Below are 17,281 nucleotides of genomic sequence, written 5' to 3'. Positions count from 1 at the left end.
ACTCAAAATTTCCTAAGCTACACTTTTTCACAACAACTCATCCACAAACATTTTGAATTTCAAAGTTAGAAACTAAATTTTTCCTCAACACATATAGGTCATGATTTAGACCTAATGCTAAGGAAAGTTTTGATCTTTCAACTTATCATTAAACACTTTAAAGGTTCCTTTGATAACAAAATCATCCCCTTTGAAACACAACCAAACCTCATCATTAAAAATATACTATTCTAAACTTGTCCAAGGCCATGGTTTTTTTTCAAGCCAAAAACAAGTGAAAATAATCCAAACTTTGCATGGTTAGAAAACTCCTCAAAGGTTCCTTTGATGTAAATATCATGAACTTTAACCATGTTACACTACAACATTTGTTTCTATCATCAAATCCGAAAAACAACTATTTTGCATTTGTTCAAGGCTATGGTTTCTCAAGCCAAAAACAAATGAAAAGTTTCAAACTTTACATGGTTCAAAACATTTTAAAGGCTACTTTCAAAATCATCACCTTTAACTCAAATCAACAAAAATAAAACTTTTTAAACCTTAAAAACAACCCCATGAACACAAAGAGTTCATGGTTTCAAAATAACTTTCTAAGCTCAAGAAAATATCTATTTAGAGTTTTGAACATAACAAGAGTTAGGAAGATTTTTAGAACATTTCAACAGTTGAAAATGTTCATAACATACATATAAACATCATACTAAAATTTCATAAACATCTAATGGTTAGATCTTAAGAAGATGAAGAATCAAAATGAAGAAGAAAATGAAGAACTAAGAAGAACTACCTTAAGAGTTCTTAAAATTCTAAAGTGTAGAGAGAAAATGCCAAGGGTTTCCTCCTAAGCTAGGTGTTGGCTTTAAAGGACAAGAAATCAGATTTGAGAGCGGGTAAAGACCAATGGTTTCTTCCAAAATGTAGATTTGTAAGAGGTAGATGAGTGATTTAAGGGATTTTGTATAAGAGGATATGTACTTTTGCTTGTTCCACAAGCAAGCCTATTACATGAAAGCGATGTGACCTTTTCGACGAAACATTCGCAAATAAACCATACTCGATTATTGTCGGCTAATACTCAGTCAGATATTAAAAATCTCTCGACTTCGGTTTATGGTTAGAACTTCAAAACACGAAATTCGGAGTGAAAAATATTTAGAAATGCGTTCTGGACAAACTTGATGTCTATCTTAAGACTCAAAATAATATTTCAAAGCCAATGGCCCAATTGGAATTCAATTCCGAGTTGCGGAACTCAAAAAGATGTTATTGGGCCGAATTCAGGCGGATTTGGGCCCGATAGCAGCTCAAAAACTTTCCGTCACAGAAAATTACGAAAGTTTAGCACAAAATAGGAAATCACAAAACAAGACTAACACTCAACTACGGTTTAGTCTAATTCAATACTGATTAATTTCTAAAATTAATCGTTGTTAAAATAAATAATTAATAAAACATACACAGAAAATTCACGGTGTTACAGGGCACGTGGAAGACTAAGCAGGTCCTTACCTAATTATACTATGTAGAGTATGTGGCTTCCCCAGGGTATTTGCAATGATATTGACATGATGACAAGGAACTTTATTTGGGATGTTGATGTAAATAAAAGAAGTCTCAACCTAGTCAATTGGGACAAGATGTGTCAGCACAAGAATGATGGTGATTTGGGAATCAGGGACTCCCGCTCTGCTAATGTTGCTTTACTTAGTAAACTAGGTTGGTCTTTACTCTAGGATAGTAACAAATTGTGGTGCAAGATCATGACAGAGAAATACCTAGGAAATTGCTCAATTATGTATATGCCTAAGAAGTCTTTTGCTTCCCCTGTTTGGTAGAGTATTATGAAAGCTTTCTTAGAACTACGAGAAGGTTTTAATTTGAAACTTGGAGATGGGAGCCAATCCCTTTGGTATGAGAATTGGACAGGTATGGGCCTGGTATGCTCCTTAGTTGACTTTGTGCATATTTGTGATACTTAGTTGTGTGTAAAGGATCTTTGAAGGGATGACACCTAGAATTTCAATGGTATGTACACTATGTTATCCACTTATGTGAAAGATACTATTAGTAACATTCATGTCCCCACTTCCTACAACCCTCAAGTCTGTTGGATTTGGGATGACAATGCATCTGGGAATTACACTACAAATTCTGGTTATTGGTGGTTGAAGCTTAATGGGAGGATTAGAAGCTCCATTCCTTCTTGGAGATACATATGGATGTTGCCAATCCTAGAGAAAGTTAAGTTTCTTTGCTGACTCTCGACTCACGATTCCTTGCCCACTAACTTACTCAGGTTCCCTAGGAAATTTTCAACGTCTCCCATGTGTAGTCGATGCAACAATATTGTTGAGGATATTATGCATACATTAAGAGATTGTGAGAACTTTGTTCTTCTTTGGCATCGATTGGGTTTTAACGAGCAAGCATTCTGGAATAATATCCCCTTCATGCACTGGGTGGAGGTTAACTCTAGGCTTGCTCCCGGTCGCCTATTTTTAGCAGGACTTTGGTGGGCCTAGAGGTGGCGGAACAATACGATTTTCGATGATAGCTCTTGGGATTAGGGGTGAGTAGGACCCGGCCATACCCGCTCATTCGGCACGGTCCGATCATGATCGAGTCCGAATAGGGTCGGGTCTGATCGAGTCTAGGGCCGGGTTCGGGTTCAAAAATAGACCCGGTCAATATTTAGGGCCAGGTAGGGACCAAGAATGACCCGGCCCATCCCGTCCCATGATCATTTGCTCATCATGTTTGTATGTGGTTCTACTCACATGTGTATAAAGTAATGATATCATTTTGATCGAAAATGTCATTTATTCTTTAATTTTTACATAATATATACATGATTAATAATATATATATACATATAACATTTTGTATATCAAACTACATAGTTATAATAATAAATAATATTGAGAAATCTTTATCTAAAATGAGTATGCATTATATTTAATCGGGTATAGGGTCGGACCGGGTTTAAAGGCTGACTCGATTATTATTTAGGATCGGGTTAACTCCAGGTCTAGGGTCGGGTCCGAGTTCAAAAAAGTGACCTGACCAATATTTAGGGTCGGGTAAAGACAAGCCTTAACCCGTCACAACCCGACCCATGCTCACCCCTACTTGGGATATTGGTTCAGTTGTCAGGAACACTCATCAAGATTTTAGTGATTGTGGTATTATTGATAACTTTATTAATGATCTTTATTTGTACAAGGCTTTCTAGTGCCGACATGATGTCAGACAGGTAAAGCTTAACGTGGATGGAAGGTGCAACTTTAGCAATAAAGACATCAGCGGAGGAGTTATTCGTAATCATGAGGGATAATGGCTTGCAAGTTTCTTGAGGAAATTCAGCCAGAGATCTCCCATACAGGCAAAATTGTTGGCTATGGAGTATGGTTATCTTTGGCTTGGAATTCTGGTCACATGAACATTGTTTTAGAGAGTGATTGTCTTGAAACAATTAACATTATTATGGAGAGGCTGAATATCCATATCCATTACATATTTATCATTGTCTACAAGATCCGTGGGTAACTTGCTAGAAACTGTGACGTTCATTTCTAGCATGTGTTCATAGAGGGCAACATGATAACATATTGTATGGCCGGCCTTTATGCTACACTTTAGGATGAGGAGAAGCTTTGGGACTCTCCGCCACCGGAGGCAATCCTAATCCTGCATATTGACACATTTCCTCTTTGTTGGAGTTTCTTGTCTTTTTCTTTGAAATGTATAAAAAAATTAAGAAATTAAAATAAGTTAGAAGTACCTTTTTGCCTCTAAAGTGTAAAATAACTATTATATTTTTGAAAAGGAGGTTTTTATCATTATAAATACAAAAATATAAATCATGGAGTGATGAATACGACCGAGACCTGAGACACAGGGCAGAAAAACAGACACAATAGCATTTAGTACAAAGTATATAACATATTGAAAATGCAATTGAGACCTTTGTTTTTTAGAGCTCAACTTCATCTTCATCCTTTCACTTCTACATAACTATGGCTTGGAGACCCTTAATAACACAGGTCAGTTTATTCCTATTCCTTCGCCATCAATTTTTACATGTTTTTTTGTTGTTCTCAAAACCCTAAATTATATTTTTTTTATTTTTTTATAATTGGCTTTTTATTTTCATCCCATTTCCCCTTTATCTGTTTTCTAGATTCAATATACTTGGATTGTTAATGGGTCGAAGGGGCTTTTTTGGGGTTTTGATTCTGTATGAAAAAGTTTTGAACTTTTCGTAGTATCAGAGAGAAAAGGCTTAAAAAATGGGAAACGTGATATTGATATAAAATGCCCATCTATGTGTTTTGAGAATTTGTCTTAATTTTGGAAGATTGGTGAAGCAGTAATAATTTTTCGAAGATCAGTGATTTCTGCTGAAGATTGCATCCATATTAATTACAGTTTTTTTTCGTATGTTATATTGTCATTTGTGGCTGAGGTTTCTTTGATAACTCTGGCATAGAAATGAAGGTACTGTCGAGGGTTCAAGTATCATATTTGGATAGCTGGTTTTTAAGTAATTACTTATAGTGGTCATAATTTGACACAGTTCTTGGTTCCTACACATAGGGAGATGTAAATCATTGATTTTGACCAAGAAATAGGAGAAAGATAGGATATAAATGGTGATGATGTTAATATCTTTGTATTATACTTTACAAAATTGAGCTTCAATCAAAAGTGAGTCCTAAAGTAATTTATGTTAAGATACTTTTGGTCTTAAAGAGATTTTGGTATAATCAATATTGTGTGGGTACATACAATTATGCAAGGTTATTATTGTTAGCTTAGTAGTTGAATATGTGTAGCTCATTTTTGACGAATGGAGAACTGAAAGTTTGTTGCTTCTTCTTGAACCATGGTTCGGCCTCCAAATCCAGCTGACAATTGATTTTTCCAAACATGTTTAGAAAAGTGAAACTCACTTTTGATACTCTAAACCATGGTTTGAAGGTCCCTAATGAATTCCGAAACACACCCTAGTATTCATCTTTTCTTATTTTGCTTCATGGGAACAGTATTAGACGGGAAGAGAATTTGTGAGAAACCAATGATGGTTAACAATGAATTGTCATTGTTGAGGTCAAAATTGTCGACTCTATCTTTGAACCAAGACACCATAAATGCAAAGAATATTGTTTTCCTTGTCTCAATTATTTGAGACGATGGAGTTGCACAATTATTTTCTTTGTCCCTGAAACTCACCGACAAGTCATCTCTTACATTGATGATATCAATAGTTTATGAAAATTTGCATCTATTTGAATGTGAGAAGTTAAAATTTAACTACCGGTGGCTATGAACACCAGTGGTTGAGAATATAGTATTCATTATTGATTTTCTGACATATTTTTGCATGAAGCCTGCAGCCATGTGTAGTCTATATCTTGTAGTTGTATTCTTTTATGTTACTTACCTGTATGATTTATTTTTACAGATTGCTAGGCGTCAATCAGAGTTTGGACTGGTCAAAAGTTTGTTTGTTAGAAGCTATTTTTCTGTTAATCAGTTTGGAGATCGTGTAGGTATAAATCCTTTGTTCCTCTACCATGCATTAGTCATAAAATTAACTTCATGTTAGTTGCTTCTATAAGTATTTTTTTATTTTCTAGTTTATATTTTTGCTTTCTTTTTCATAATGTTGTTGTTTTGGGAATTAACTTCTTAAAATATGTGATGCTGTAAATTTTAATATTAATTTTTTGGTTCAGGTTGTAAAATTATACATACGTACATAGTACCTTAATTTGCCCCTTATGAGTTATGACCTTCAGCTGTTATTTGTGACACTTTCAAATTTATGTAGGGAATAGGCTTTTATGTGCACAAGAGAGATTCCAGTCAAGCTACATTAGCAACTTAGCTCGTCGAGTACGAGATGCAGATGAAGCCAATGATGTTGCTCATCTTAAGGAACTATACTATCGCAATGATCCTGAAGCTGTGATCAAATTATTTGAAAGTCAGCCATCTCTACGCACTAATCCTTCGGCCCTTTCTGAATATGTTAAAGCATTAGTCAAAGTTGATAGGCTGGATGAAAGTGAAATATTGAAGACATTGCAGAAAGGTGGCTATTTTGCTATGACTGCTTATTTTCTTTTGGCTATATTTGTTTATGCTTGTGTTCTGCGCTTTCTGTCAAATATTTCTTCTCATTATGTTTATTGACCAGTTAACCTTCCTCTATAATATAAGTTTTTTTCCCAAGCAAGCCATCATATTTCGTTCTCTTGCTTCTACCTCTCTTGGACTTTCCTTTTGGGCTGTCTTCTGAGTCGCAGATATTTAGACTTATGTCCCTTAGGGCTGTGGAAATGGCCAAATTGTGTCTATCAGAACTCACTAACCACTTTATTTTCTAAATTCATACATGCAAACAGAGTGTCGAGATTTTAATTACAAAGCTTGTTTGCTTAGTACTCTGTGAAAATAAAGTATTTTTTCCTTGTAGTAAGGAAAGTATTTTTTGCTTCTAGTTTAATGAGATGATGAGGTCTAAGAAGATGTCATATGAGTGGAGAAGAAACATTCCAATTCCTCTTTTATAAGAACAATGAAGATTTAGCGCAAAATTCGGACTATTTAAGTTACAACCAGATGTGTCACAAAATTTCAGGTGTTTCCAATTCCCTGAGGGAAGACCAGGGTATAGGTGGCCTTTCTGCTTTTAGAAATGTTGGAAAGTCTACAAATGACATAGCTCTTGGAAGTGCAAGTTCTCCAATTCATATGGTGACTACAGAAGTTGGGAGTTTTAAAGATCGGTTATGGCGTACATTTAGGTCCCTTGCTGTGACCTTTTTATTGATTTCCGGTGTAGGAGCAATTATTGAGGATAAAGGAATCAGTAAAGGTATTGCCATATGTGATTATAATTTATGGCCTGTTAAGAGTCATTCATTATTGAATCTGAATTTAGTGGTTAATGTCTTTGGTTTGCTTTTCATATTCCCTAGGACTTGGTATGAATGAAGGTGTGCAACCCATCATGGAGACAAGTACAAAATTTAGTGATGTAAAAGGTGTGGATGAGGCGAAGGCTGAGCTAGAAGAAATTGTTCACTACCTCCGAGACCCGAAGGTAGACATTGCTGGCATAAATTCATGCTCCCCCCTTGCATATATTTCTTGCATCAAACACGAGAAATTTAATCTCTGTTTGTAGATATAGTATATACTATTTTAAAAGAGCAATTTAACCTATAAACTAATTGATACATGCCTTGGGCTAATGTGATCTTGTTGATATAGCATGCTCCATGTGAACACAACTTTTCAACAAATGATAACTCTTAGTATGACATTCATAAATAATGTGCCATTCTATTTGATTAAAAATTGAGAGAAAATTTTTAATGAATCAGATTTTCCTAAGTTTATTCTTATTGATGCTTGTGTCACTAGTCATTAGGAATCTTGGAACCCTGACATGCACATCAATATGCATTACTACTGTATCCACATGTGCATATTGCTGTTTACTGCACTGTTTTCTGTTGACCTTCAAATGGCTGCATGGGACAGTTTGGGTAGAGCAAAATGAGTTAGTGGAATTGGGTTTTTACTTCAAATGGTAACTTACTATATAAGATTTGTTTCACGGGTTGGGATGATTTCTTTTGAGAATCTAACATTGGGTGACATTCAATATAATTGCTTTAATGGGGCTATTTAGATCCCGGGTACTATTTTATTGCTCTTGATGTTATGTCCCTTTTTCATGCATTTTTAGTTACATTTGATATATTTCTTTCCTCATCACATCTAATGGCCTGTGTTTTTCCTTACCATCTTTGTATGACTTGTTTTCCTTGTAATAGCGCTTTACTCGTCTTGGTGGTAAGCTCCCAAAAGGAGTTTTGCTTGTTGGTCCACCTGGCACTGGAAAAACAATGTTAGCCAGAGCTATAGCCGGAGAGGCTGGGGTTCCTTTCTTCTCATGCAGCGGTAGTGAATTTGAAGAGATGTATGTTGGTGTTGGTGCACGAAGGGTGAGAGATCTTTTTTCTGCTGCAAAAAAGCGGTCACCTTCTATTATCTTTATTGATGAGATAGATGCTATTGGAGGACGCCGAAATCCAAAGGACCAAATGTACATGAAGATGACATTAAATCAGTTGCTCGTTGAGCTAGATGGATTCAAACAAAATGAAGGCATAATTGTGATCGCAGCCACAAATTTTCCAGAGTCATTGGATAAGGCTTTGGTGAGACCTGGGCGATTTGATCGCCATGTTGTTGTTCCCAATCCTGATGTAGAAGGAAGACGGCAGATTTTGGAGTCATACATGTCAAAGGTATGCTTCTTATTTGGTAGCTTGGATTTCATGGCTTATGATGTACACAGACATTGCGCTCATTATGTTGGTGCAAAACATTGTTTTCTATTCTTTCTTTGGTTTATGATTGGCTATAAACAAGATACGTTTGTGTATAAGCTCATACGTCTATTTTTAAGCTATATTAATCGGCGTCTATGATCAACATTACTTGTACCTGTGAGGCTATTGGCACTCCAAAATGGCGATTTACTCTTTGAGTGTGGATAGGCCACTTGAAGTGTCAATAGCCTGACCCTATTTGTATAAATATGATACTATTATTAAAACACTTGATCAACGTTGCCTACATGTAATGATGGATTTTTTTATCTCCAATAATACAGGTTCTGAAGAGTGTTGATGTTGATCTAATGATCATTGCCCGGGGAACACCTGGGTTCTCTGGTGCTGACCTTGCAAACTTGATTAACGTTGCTGCTCTCAAGGCTGCAATGGATGGTGGCAAAACTGTGAGCATGGCTGATTTAGAACATGCAAAGGACAAGATCTTAATGGGAAGCGAACGCAAGTCAGCTGTCATTTCCGAAGAGTCACGAAAGTTGACTGCTTTCCATGAGGGTGGCCATGCCCTTGTGGCCATTCATACTGATGGGGCCCTTCCTGTTCACAAGGCAACAATAGTCCCCCGTGGAATGGCTCTTGGCATGGTTACTCAATTGCCTGACAAGGACGAGACCAGCATGTCACGCAAACAGATGCTTGCCCGGCTCGATGTTTGCATGGGAGGCCGTGTTGCTGAAGAGCTAATTTTTGGAGAAAATGAGGTCACTTCCGGTGCATCATCGGATCTTAAGCAGGCAACTAGTCTGGCAAGGGAAATGGTTACTAAATATGGTATGGGCAATGAAGTTGGACTAGCCACTCACAATTACAATGATGATGGGAAAAGCTTGAGCTCAGAGACTAGGCTTCTTATTGAGAAAGAGGTGAAGCACTTCCTAGAGAGGGCTTACCGCAATGCGAAAACTATTCTAACCACCCACAATAAGGAGCTTCATGCACTTGCAAATGCTCTTTTGGAGCATGAGACTCTTACAGGAAATCAGATAAAGACATTGCTTGCCCAAGTTAAATCTCAGAAGCAGCCACAGTCACATATAGTTGAAGCACAGAGCAGTTCACAATCCAATACTCCGCCTCCTTCATCAAACCCTGCCGCATCTGCTGCTGCAGCCGCAGCTGCTGCCGCAGCTGCAGCTACTGCGGCTGCCAAGGGTGCTGCTGCCAAGGCTCAAGGTGTTCAAGTGGGATCTTAGCAGAAGACACTGGTGATATGCAGGAAAATAACTATATGAGCAGATTGAAATGTGCAGATAGTAGTTTATTCTGTGGTTTTGAGATTCATGTGGTTGAACTTTAAGTCAATGGAATTTAAATCATATATCCTGGGACACCAGGAGTCAAATGTGACTGAAAATTGTATCAGCTTTAAAGCCGTGTAGAATAGAACCATTGCTTCGTTTCCAATAAACATCTTATTTCCGAGAGTGCACATGCATTCGGAGAGTCCAGTATTGGATAGAGATGGTGACACATGATACCAATATTTTTTAAGGGTCAAGATTTTTCTTTATTTTTAAATTAAAAAAATTCAAAACTTTGTAAAAGTATATCATCCTCTCCTTCAAGAAGATCCAGTACTTGCGAGGATATCCCTCTTGCACGGTCTGCCTTTAACATCTTTAACTTTTTTTTCTCTATCACTTTCACATGATAAATTATAAAACCACTGTGATATAATGATCATTTTACAAGGCAACCAAATTAAAATATTTTCATAGATGGGATTAGAAGTTGCAAGATGATATTACTCACTATACACATTTAGAAAACTCCACTAAGAAAATCCTTATATATTTAGGGGTGTAAAAATTCGGTTCGATTTTTGGTGAAATTTAATGTTGGAACCAAATACAAAAACATAATTTGGTTCATCTAATTTAACCACAAATTTTATTGTAGGAAGTGCTCACCATTCATGAATGATTTGGTTCATTCCACGGTTTTCCTATTTTTTAAATCTTACATACAAGAGATATTGATTGTCTACAAAAGGAAAGCATTATTATTATTATTTCTATCAAAAAAATATAAATCATAAATAGATGAATAAAATATTGAAACTCATACATCTTTATTAGTAACAAATATAACAATTATGTAATTTAGGAAGAAAAATGAATGACCATATTTATAAAATTAGTAATATATATCAATTAGTAACCTGTATAAAGATACAATTCACGATTAATAAGATATGTAACAATTTAGTAACATGTATATCATTACAATTCACAATCAGGAGCATATATAACAATACATATATAACAATTTATGGTATATGTTATTTGGAACTCAGTACCACCAAAGTTACAAGATATGTTTTAAATCATCATCAACACACTAGGAAAGTAACACATATATATAACAATTTAGTAAGTGGTAACATATATAGCACTAACATAATAAAAAATTAGTAATATATATAACACTACAATTTGCATAAAATTGATAATTTAAGTCACAAAATTGATTGAAGAATTCAAACAACAATACAATATATTCCTTAGCATCTTTTTTTTAATATGTGCTTCGTTTTAGTTCCAACAGTTCCTAAATTTTTAAAACCATGAACCAAACTGAATATAAATAGTTCTTTAAAAAATAATCAAATAAAATCATATTTTATGGTTCTGCTCGATTTCGCGGTTCAAGCCAGAACTGCTTACATCCATATATATATATATATATATATTATTAAATATAAAATATAAATTGTTAATCATTGCAATAAAGAAGAGGTGCTTATTGTCATTCACTAAAAATAGAAATAATATCAATTTCATATCATCCTCATGTATGGACAAGTTTTATATGCCTTTAGGCATGTTGGTAATCATTTACCAAAATATATCAATGTATTCATTAATTTTAAAATTTAATATGACAATTAGTTTTTTCATACTTTATAATACTTCATTGATACATATTGATGAAGTATCATAGAGTATTGATATCTAATAAATATATGAATATATGAAATAAATTAAAGGATATATGATACATGTTAATACTAATTTCTATAGAAATAACTTTGGTGTAACTCTTTAAAATTTAAGATATGTGTTTGTATTGTCAATTAAGTGGTCAATTATGTACCCAAAAAATTAAGTAGTCAATATCATCATTCCAACAATTAGTAGGAGATGTGATGATTGGACTGAAAATGCACAAAGGCCCATACGATCTAAGTAAAGGCCCATATGATTATCTGATTATGTGGTGGGAAATTAATGAGTGCAATTTTTATTTTATTTCACCTCAGGCCTTATGTTGTTTAGCCATATCTAGTAGTTGAAATCCTAAGTTCTCTAGCTCATGTATTTAACCTTGCTTCAACTGATACATGAATGCTATGAATGAATTAAGAATTATCTTTTCTACACTAAATTTTCTATTATTGCTCTTAATCCTTTACTGTTCATCAAAAGCCCTATCAAATTGGTATTTTCATTCTTGAACCATGCCTCCTAAAACTACTATTCAGGACATTGATGAGTCAATGTTACAGATTTTTGCTGATAAGCTTAAAGAACAACAAGAACATCAAGCGTCTAGACATGAGGCTATTGCAGAGGCTCTACACACCATCACAGAAAAATTGCAAATATACTCACCTTACCACCTCAATCACCAAATCCCCCACAAATAACTGAAAGTGCAAATTGTCAAGTAAAACACTATTGGAGTTTGCATATGTTTTGATGATGACAAGGACTTAATGAAAGCTTGAAGATGATTCAACAAACCAACATGTCGTGGACTCAAGGGTTTCATATCTAGACTAGGTTCTTTAATAGAGTTCTTTTTAGAAGTCTAAGATGTGTGCCTTAGATATTGAGTCTAGGTTAGGTAAACCTAGTTGCAATTCTCACAAGTCTTAAAAGTAATTATTTCATTTACATGAGACATTCCATCTAGATCATTATGTGTTCATACATTAAACATACATGTTACTTGTGCATCTTAGGCATAATATATTGGTAAAACATGTATATTTCATAAGCATAACATATAGGTTGTTTTCCATTTAATCAATAAGCTGAAATGTGACAGTTAATCGATTAAGAGACACATTAATCGATTAACTTGATTATAGTTCCAACAGAAAACTGAAAACAGTTATTCCTAATAACCCGTTAATCGATTAAATGGGTACTTAATCGATTAACTGAGACTCAGAATGGTTTTCTATAAAGACTGTGAATTCAGAACGTCTACCACATCAATCATTCATTTTTAGATATTGCTAGGTGCATACTTTCGTGCTTAAGTGTGTCATATAGGCAGAGTGAAATACATTGTGAGATAGAAAGAGATAGTATCATGCTTAGGCTTTGATTGTCATCATATTGCATGTGGTTTATATGTTAAACATTTCTATCTTTTCTTCCATGTTTTTCTTGCATTTCTTTAAGAGAATTTTAGGGTAGAAATTCTGTTTTTCTGCATTTTTATTAACTCATACATATTCTTATTATCTTGTGAGTTTTGTATATGGGTTTTAGTTGAATTTTCATTGTAATATTGTGAGCAAAAATGTGCTTTATAAAACTCAGTTTTGTGTACTGTTTTGTAATAAATGAATTTGTCTCTTGGTGTCTTATCACCTAAGAGATTTGGTGTGTCTTCACTAAGACTTAGAGGTCTTGAGTTTAGAACGAGTTATTGGTTGGGGCTAGATTGCAAGAAAGGTTTCCTTAGGCGATTGAGATAGTCAAACCAAGAAAGTGGGTTCTTGGATTTAAGAAGGGAGCATCTAAGTGTTGTATTGGAAGTTTGCATGTAACTATACATTATGTTCTATATTAGTGAATAAAAATCTCCCCAGATCAGAAGGGGAGGCTTGTATGTAGTTTGCAAGTGGACCCGCAAACGAACCAGGATAAAATTCCTTGTTGCGGGCTTTTTCTATCCCTAATCTCTTTACATTTCAAGTTCGGCTGATATTTTGGATACTGTTAGGTTGTTGTATCTAGGTGAATTCTGTATAAAAATAAATGCTTTATCTATTCTTGAACGTCGGTGACTTGCTGTGCAAGAAGCCTATTTGCATCTTGTTGTTTTGTATGTATTAGTCAATTAAGGCTTACCGTTAATCGATTAACTAGGGCTTTTTCCATAATAGGACTTTGGTGTGAAATGCGGTAATTGATAACTGCTACACCTATTCACCCCCCCCCCCCTTCTAGGTGTGTTCTATCCACTAATACCTAACAAGTGGTATCAGAGCTAGTACGTCTCAACCGCATACGCGTGATCCTAAAGGGAAATTAAATGGGTTCCACCAATCCCTTTGGCGGTGATGGCACATCCATTAACTACCTTCCCATATTTATTGGCGAAGGATACGCCTACTGGAAAGTCCGAATGAAAATATTCATAGAAGCCGTTGACTCGGATATTTGGGAATTCGTGGTCAACATGCCTTTCGTTCCAATGCATCTAGTGGATGATGAACCGAAAGAAAAACCCAAGAGTTTATGGACCGATGATGAACGTAAAAAGGTTCAATACAACCTACATGCTAAAAACATCATCACATTGATCATGTCATATGATGAATTCTTTCGGGTTTCGCAATGTCAAAGTGCCAAGGAAATGTGGGACACTTTACAAGTGACTCACAAAGGCACTCAAGCGTGCCAAGATGAATGCCCTGACACATGAGTATGAGTTGTTTCGTATGTTGCTGAGTGAATCTATCAGCGACATGCAAAAACAATTCACACATATAGTAAACCACTTAGTTCTCTAGATAAATCTTTCACCAAAGGAGAACTAACTAATAAAGTTTTACATTGTCTTGATAGGAGATGACATCCTAAAGTTACAGCTATCATGGAATCCAAAGATCTTGACTCCATGCCTTTGACAATACCATTTGGAAAGCTTCAAGAGCACGAGATGGAACTTAGGCGCTTGGCAATGCATGAGGAATCAGACCGCAAGAAGAAAGGCATATTTCTTAAAGAAACAACGTCTCAACCTACTGAAGAGAAAGAAGATGTTGAGTCTGATTCAGATATTGATGATGAAATGTTAAGCCTTCTCGTACAAAAATTCAGGAAGGTCTTAAAGAAATGAGGCTTTAAATGATTTCAGAAGAAAGAAGCGCGTGAATCAACTCGAAAAGGCAAAGGTAATAAAGAGCGCTTCACTTGCAATGAGTGTGGTAAGCTGGGACACATGAGATTTCGATGTCCTACTTATCTCAAGAAAGTTGATTCGGAGAAGAGCACTCCCTAGGACTTCAAGTCAAAGAAGGCCTACATTGTGTGGGACGTACCAGAAGAGGATACGACATCAAGCACCTCAGATGAGGAGGAGACCGCCAAGCTATGCCTAATGATCAAAACAAATGAAGCTTGCGACTTAAATAATTCAAAGGAGACTAATAATGAGGTATACTCTGACACCTCGTCTTCTTCCTCTGATGATTCACCTCCTTATGAGGATTTATTTAATGCTTATGGCGAATTGCATGAGGAATTAAAAAATTAGCTAGGATTAATTCTGATTGAAAACGCGAAATCCTTTTAAGTGAACAGAAAATAGTCCTATTATAGAAAGAATTAGATGAGCTGAAACTTGAGAACAAAATTTTAGATCTAATATTTTCTTGTAATACATGTGATTGCTCAAATGATAAATTATGTCAGTCAACTGTCTGTAAGTCTTGCGAGACTTTAAGAAATGAAAATTTGAAACTTAATGAAAAACTCGCAAAACTCATAGAGAGTCAGAACCAACTAGACACTATGCTTTGTCAAACTAGAACCATTTGTGACCATACTAGATTAGGGTATTTCCCCCCTTGTGTAGGAAACGACCATATAGGAAACCTATAACTCGACCAAATAAAAAGTTTTATAATAAGAAAGTTCCTACATGTTTCTACTGTGGCACTCATGGCCACACTTCCTACTCTTACTATATTAGGAAGTATGGTATACCGAGTGGTGTATACGCTTCGATGAAAAAGGGAGAGAACTCCCTGATTACTAACAGAAAAGGACCCAATAATAATTGGATACCTGAAAGAAGCAAATGATCAATTTTGCAGGTATGTCTACAAGCACACGAGCAACATTGATATCTTGATAGTGGATGTTCGAGACATATGACTGGCAATAGATTGAAATTACTAGATCTATCATTAAAGGAAAAATATTTTGTCACGTATGGAGATAATAACAAAGGGAAGATACTTGGTATCGGGACAATTGGCAACTCAATTCAGGAAGTGATCGAGAATGTACTATACGTTGAAGGCCTGGACCACAATCTTTTGAGTTTCAGCCAACTTTGCGACAAAGAGAGAGAAAGGTCTTTTCTGATGATGTTGCAAGTGCTTCAGAAGAAGTATACTCTAAGGACATGGACCAAGACAAAGAAGAAGAAATAGAGCAAGTCCAGGATGAGCATCAGGACTTGCCGATCGCATGGAAGACCAAGAAAGATCATCCACTTGACAAAGTCATAGGTGATATCTCTACGGGAGTGGTAACCGGTAGTTCTTTACGCAACTTTTGTAACTTCGTTGCCTTCGTATCTCAGATCGAGCCGAAGACCATCAATGAGGCCATGGAGGATGTGAACTGGGGTATAGCTATGCAAGAAGAGCTAAACCAGTTCGAGCGCAATAATGTTTGGAACTTGGTCCCTAAACCAAAAGAACATCCAGCGATTGGTAGGAGATGGGTCTTTCGTAATAAACTAGATGAATCTGGCTTGATCATAAAAAATAAGGCACGCTTAGTGGCCAAAGGCTACAACCAGGAGGAAGGCTTCGATTATGAGGAGACCTATGCTCTTGTAGCCAAATTAGAGGCCATTAGGATGCTCTTATCCTTCGCATCGATTATGAACTTTAAGCTCTTTCAAATGGATGTTAAGAGCGCCTTTCTGGATGGTTACATTCAAGAGGAGGTGTATGTAGATCGACCACCCGGTTTTGAAAATTTTAAATTTTCGAACCATGTTTATAAACTCAAGAAGGCTATCTATGGTCTGAAACAGGCTCCCAGATCTTGGTATGACAGATTGAGTTCTTTTCTTTTAGAATAAGGGTTCGTGGGGGGTATGGTTGACACTACTCTTTTATCTGTAGATTAGATGATCATATATTGTTAGTTCAAATACACGTTAATGATATAATTTTCGGATCTACTAATCACATTCTTTGTAAAGAATCTTCTGAGATGATGTAGGGAGAATTTGAGATGTCGATGATGGATGAGTTGACTTTCTTTCTTAGGCTACAAATTAAACAAATGGAAAGTGATATCTTCATTCATCAATCGAAGTACTACAAGGAGTAACTCAAGAAGTTCGACATGGAAAAATGTAAAGAAGCTTCTACACCTATAGTGTCCGCTTGCTATCTAGACAAAGACGAAAAGAGAAAAGCTATTGAGGTAACCAAGTATCGAGGGATCATCGGCTCTTTATTATGTTTGACTGCGACTCGCCCTGATATTATGCTTAGTGTTGGCATGTGTGCAAGATTTCAAGAATTACCTAAAGATTCACATTATAGTGATATTAAACGTATCATGAGATATTTAAAAGGAACTATAAATATAGGATTATGGTATCTTAGGGATGTCTCACTATCCTTGGTAGCATATTTCGATTTCGATTTTTCCAGATGTAAGTTGGATCGGAAGAGCACTAGTGGGACTTGTCACTTACTAGGCAGTTCCTTAGTGGCATGGCACAGTAAAAAAGCAAGTTTGTGTTGCTTTGTCCACCGCTGAAGCGGAATACATTGTCGTTGGTGTGTGTTGTGCTCAAATCCTCTAGATGAAGCAGCAACTTAAGGACTTTGGCCTTAATCTAGA

The 17,281-nt window shown here is 35.8% G+C and overlaps 1 protein-coding gene across 1 annotated transcript; it reads left to right on the top strand.

The window, feature by feature from the left end:
* On the top strand, window positions 3,887–9,862 carry LOC109347626 (ATP-dependent zinc metalloprotease FTSH 4, mitochondrial-like). Its single transcript, XM_019587563.1, has 7 exons — window positions 3,887–4,046; window positions 5,468–5,555; window positions 5,837–6,100; window positions 6,650–6,886; window positions 6,990–7,114; window positions 7,854–8,330; window positions 8,699–9,862. The coding sequence occupies exons 1-7, from the start codon at window positions 4,020–4,022 to the stop codon at window positions 9,629–9,631; spliced, it is 2,151 nt and encodes a 716-aa protein (XP_019443108.1). The 5' UTR covers window positions 3,887–4,019; the 3' UTR covers window positions 9,632–9,862.

The sequence above is a fragment of the Lupinus angustifolius genome, chromosome LG05 (genome assembly GCF_001865875.1).
Source record: "Lupinus angustifolius cultivar Tanjil chromosome LG05, LupAngTanjil_v1.0, whole genome shotgun sequence".
Taxonomy (NCBI): Eukaryota; Viridiplantae; Streptophyta; class Magnoliopsida; order Fabales; family Fabaceae; genus Lupinus; species Lupinus angustifolius.
Note: the sequence above shows the minus strand (reverse complement) of the source record. Positions and strands in the feature narration are given on the sequence as shown.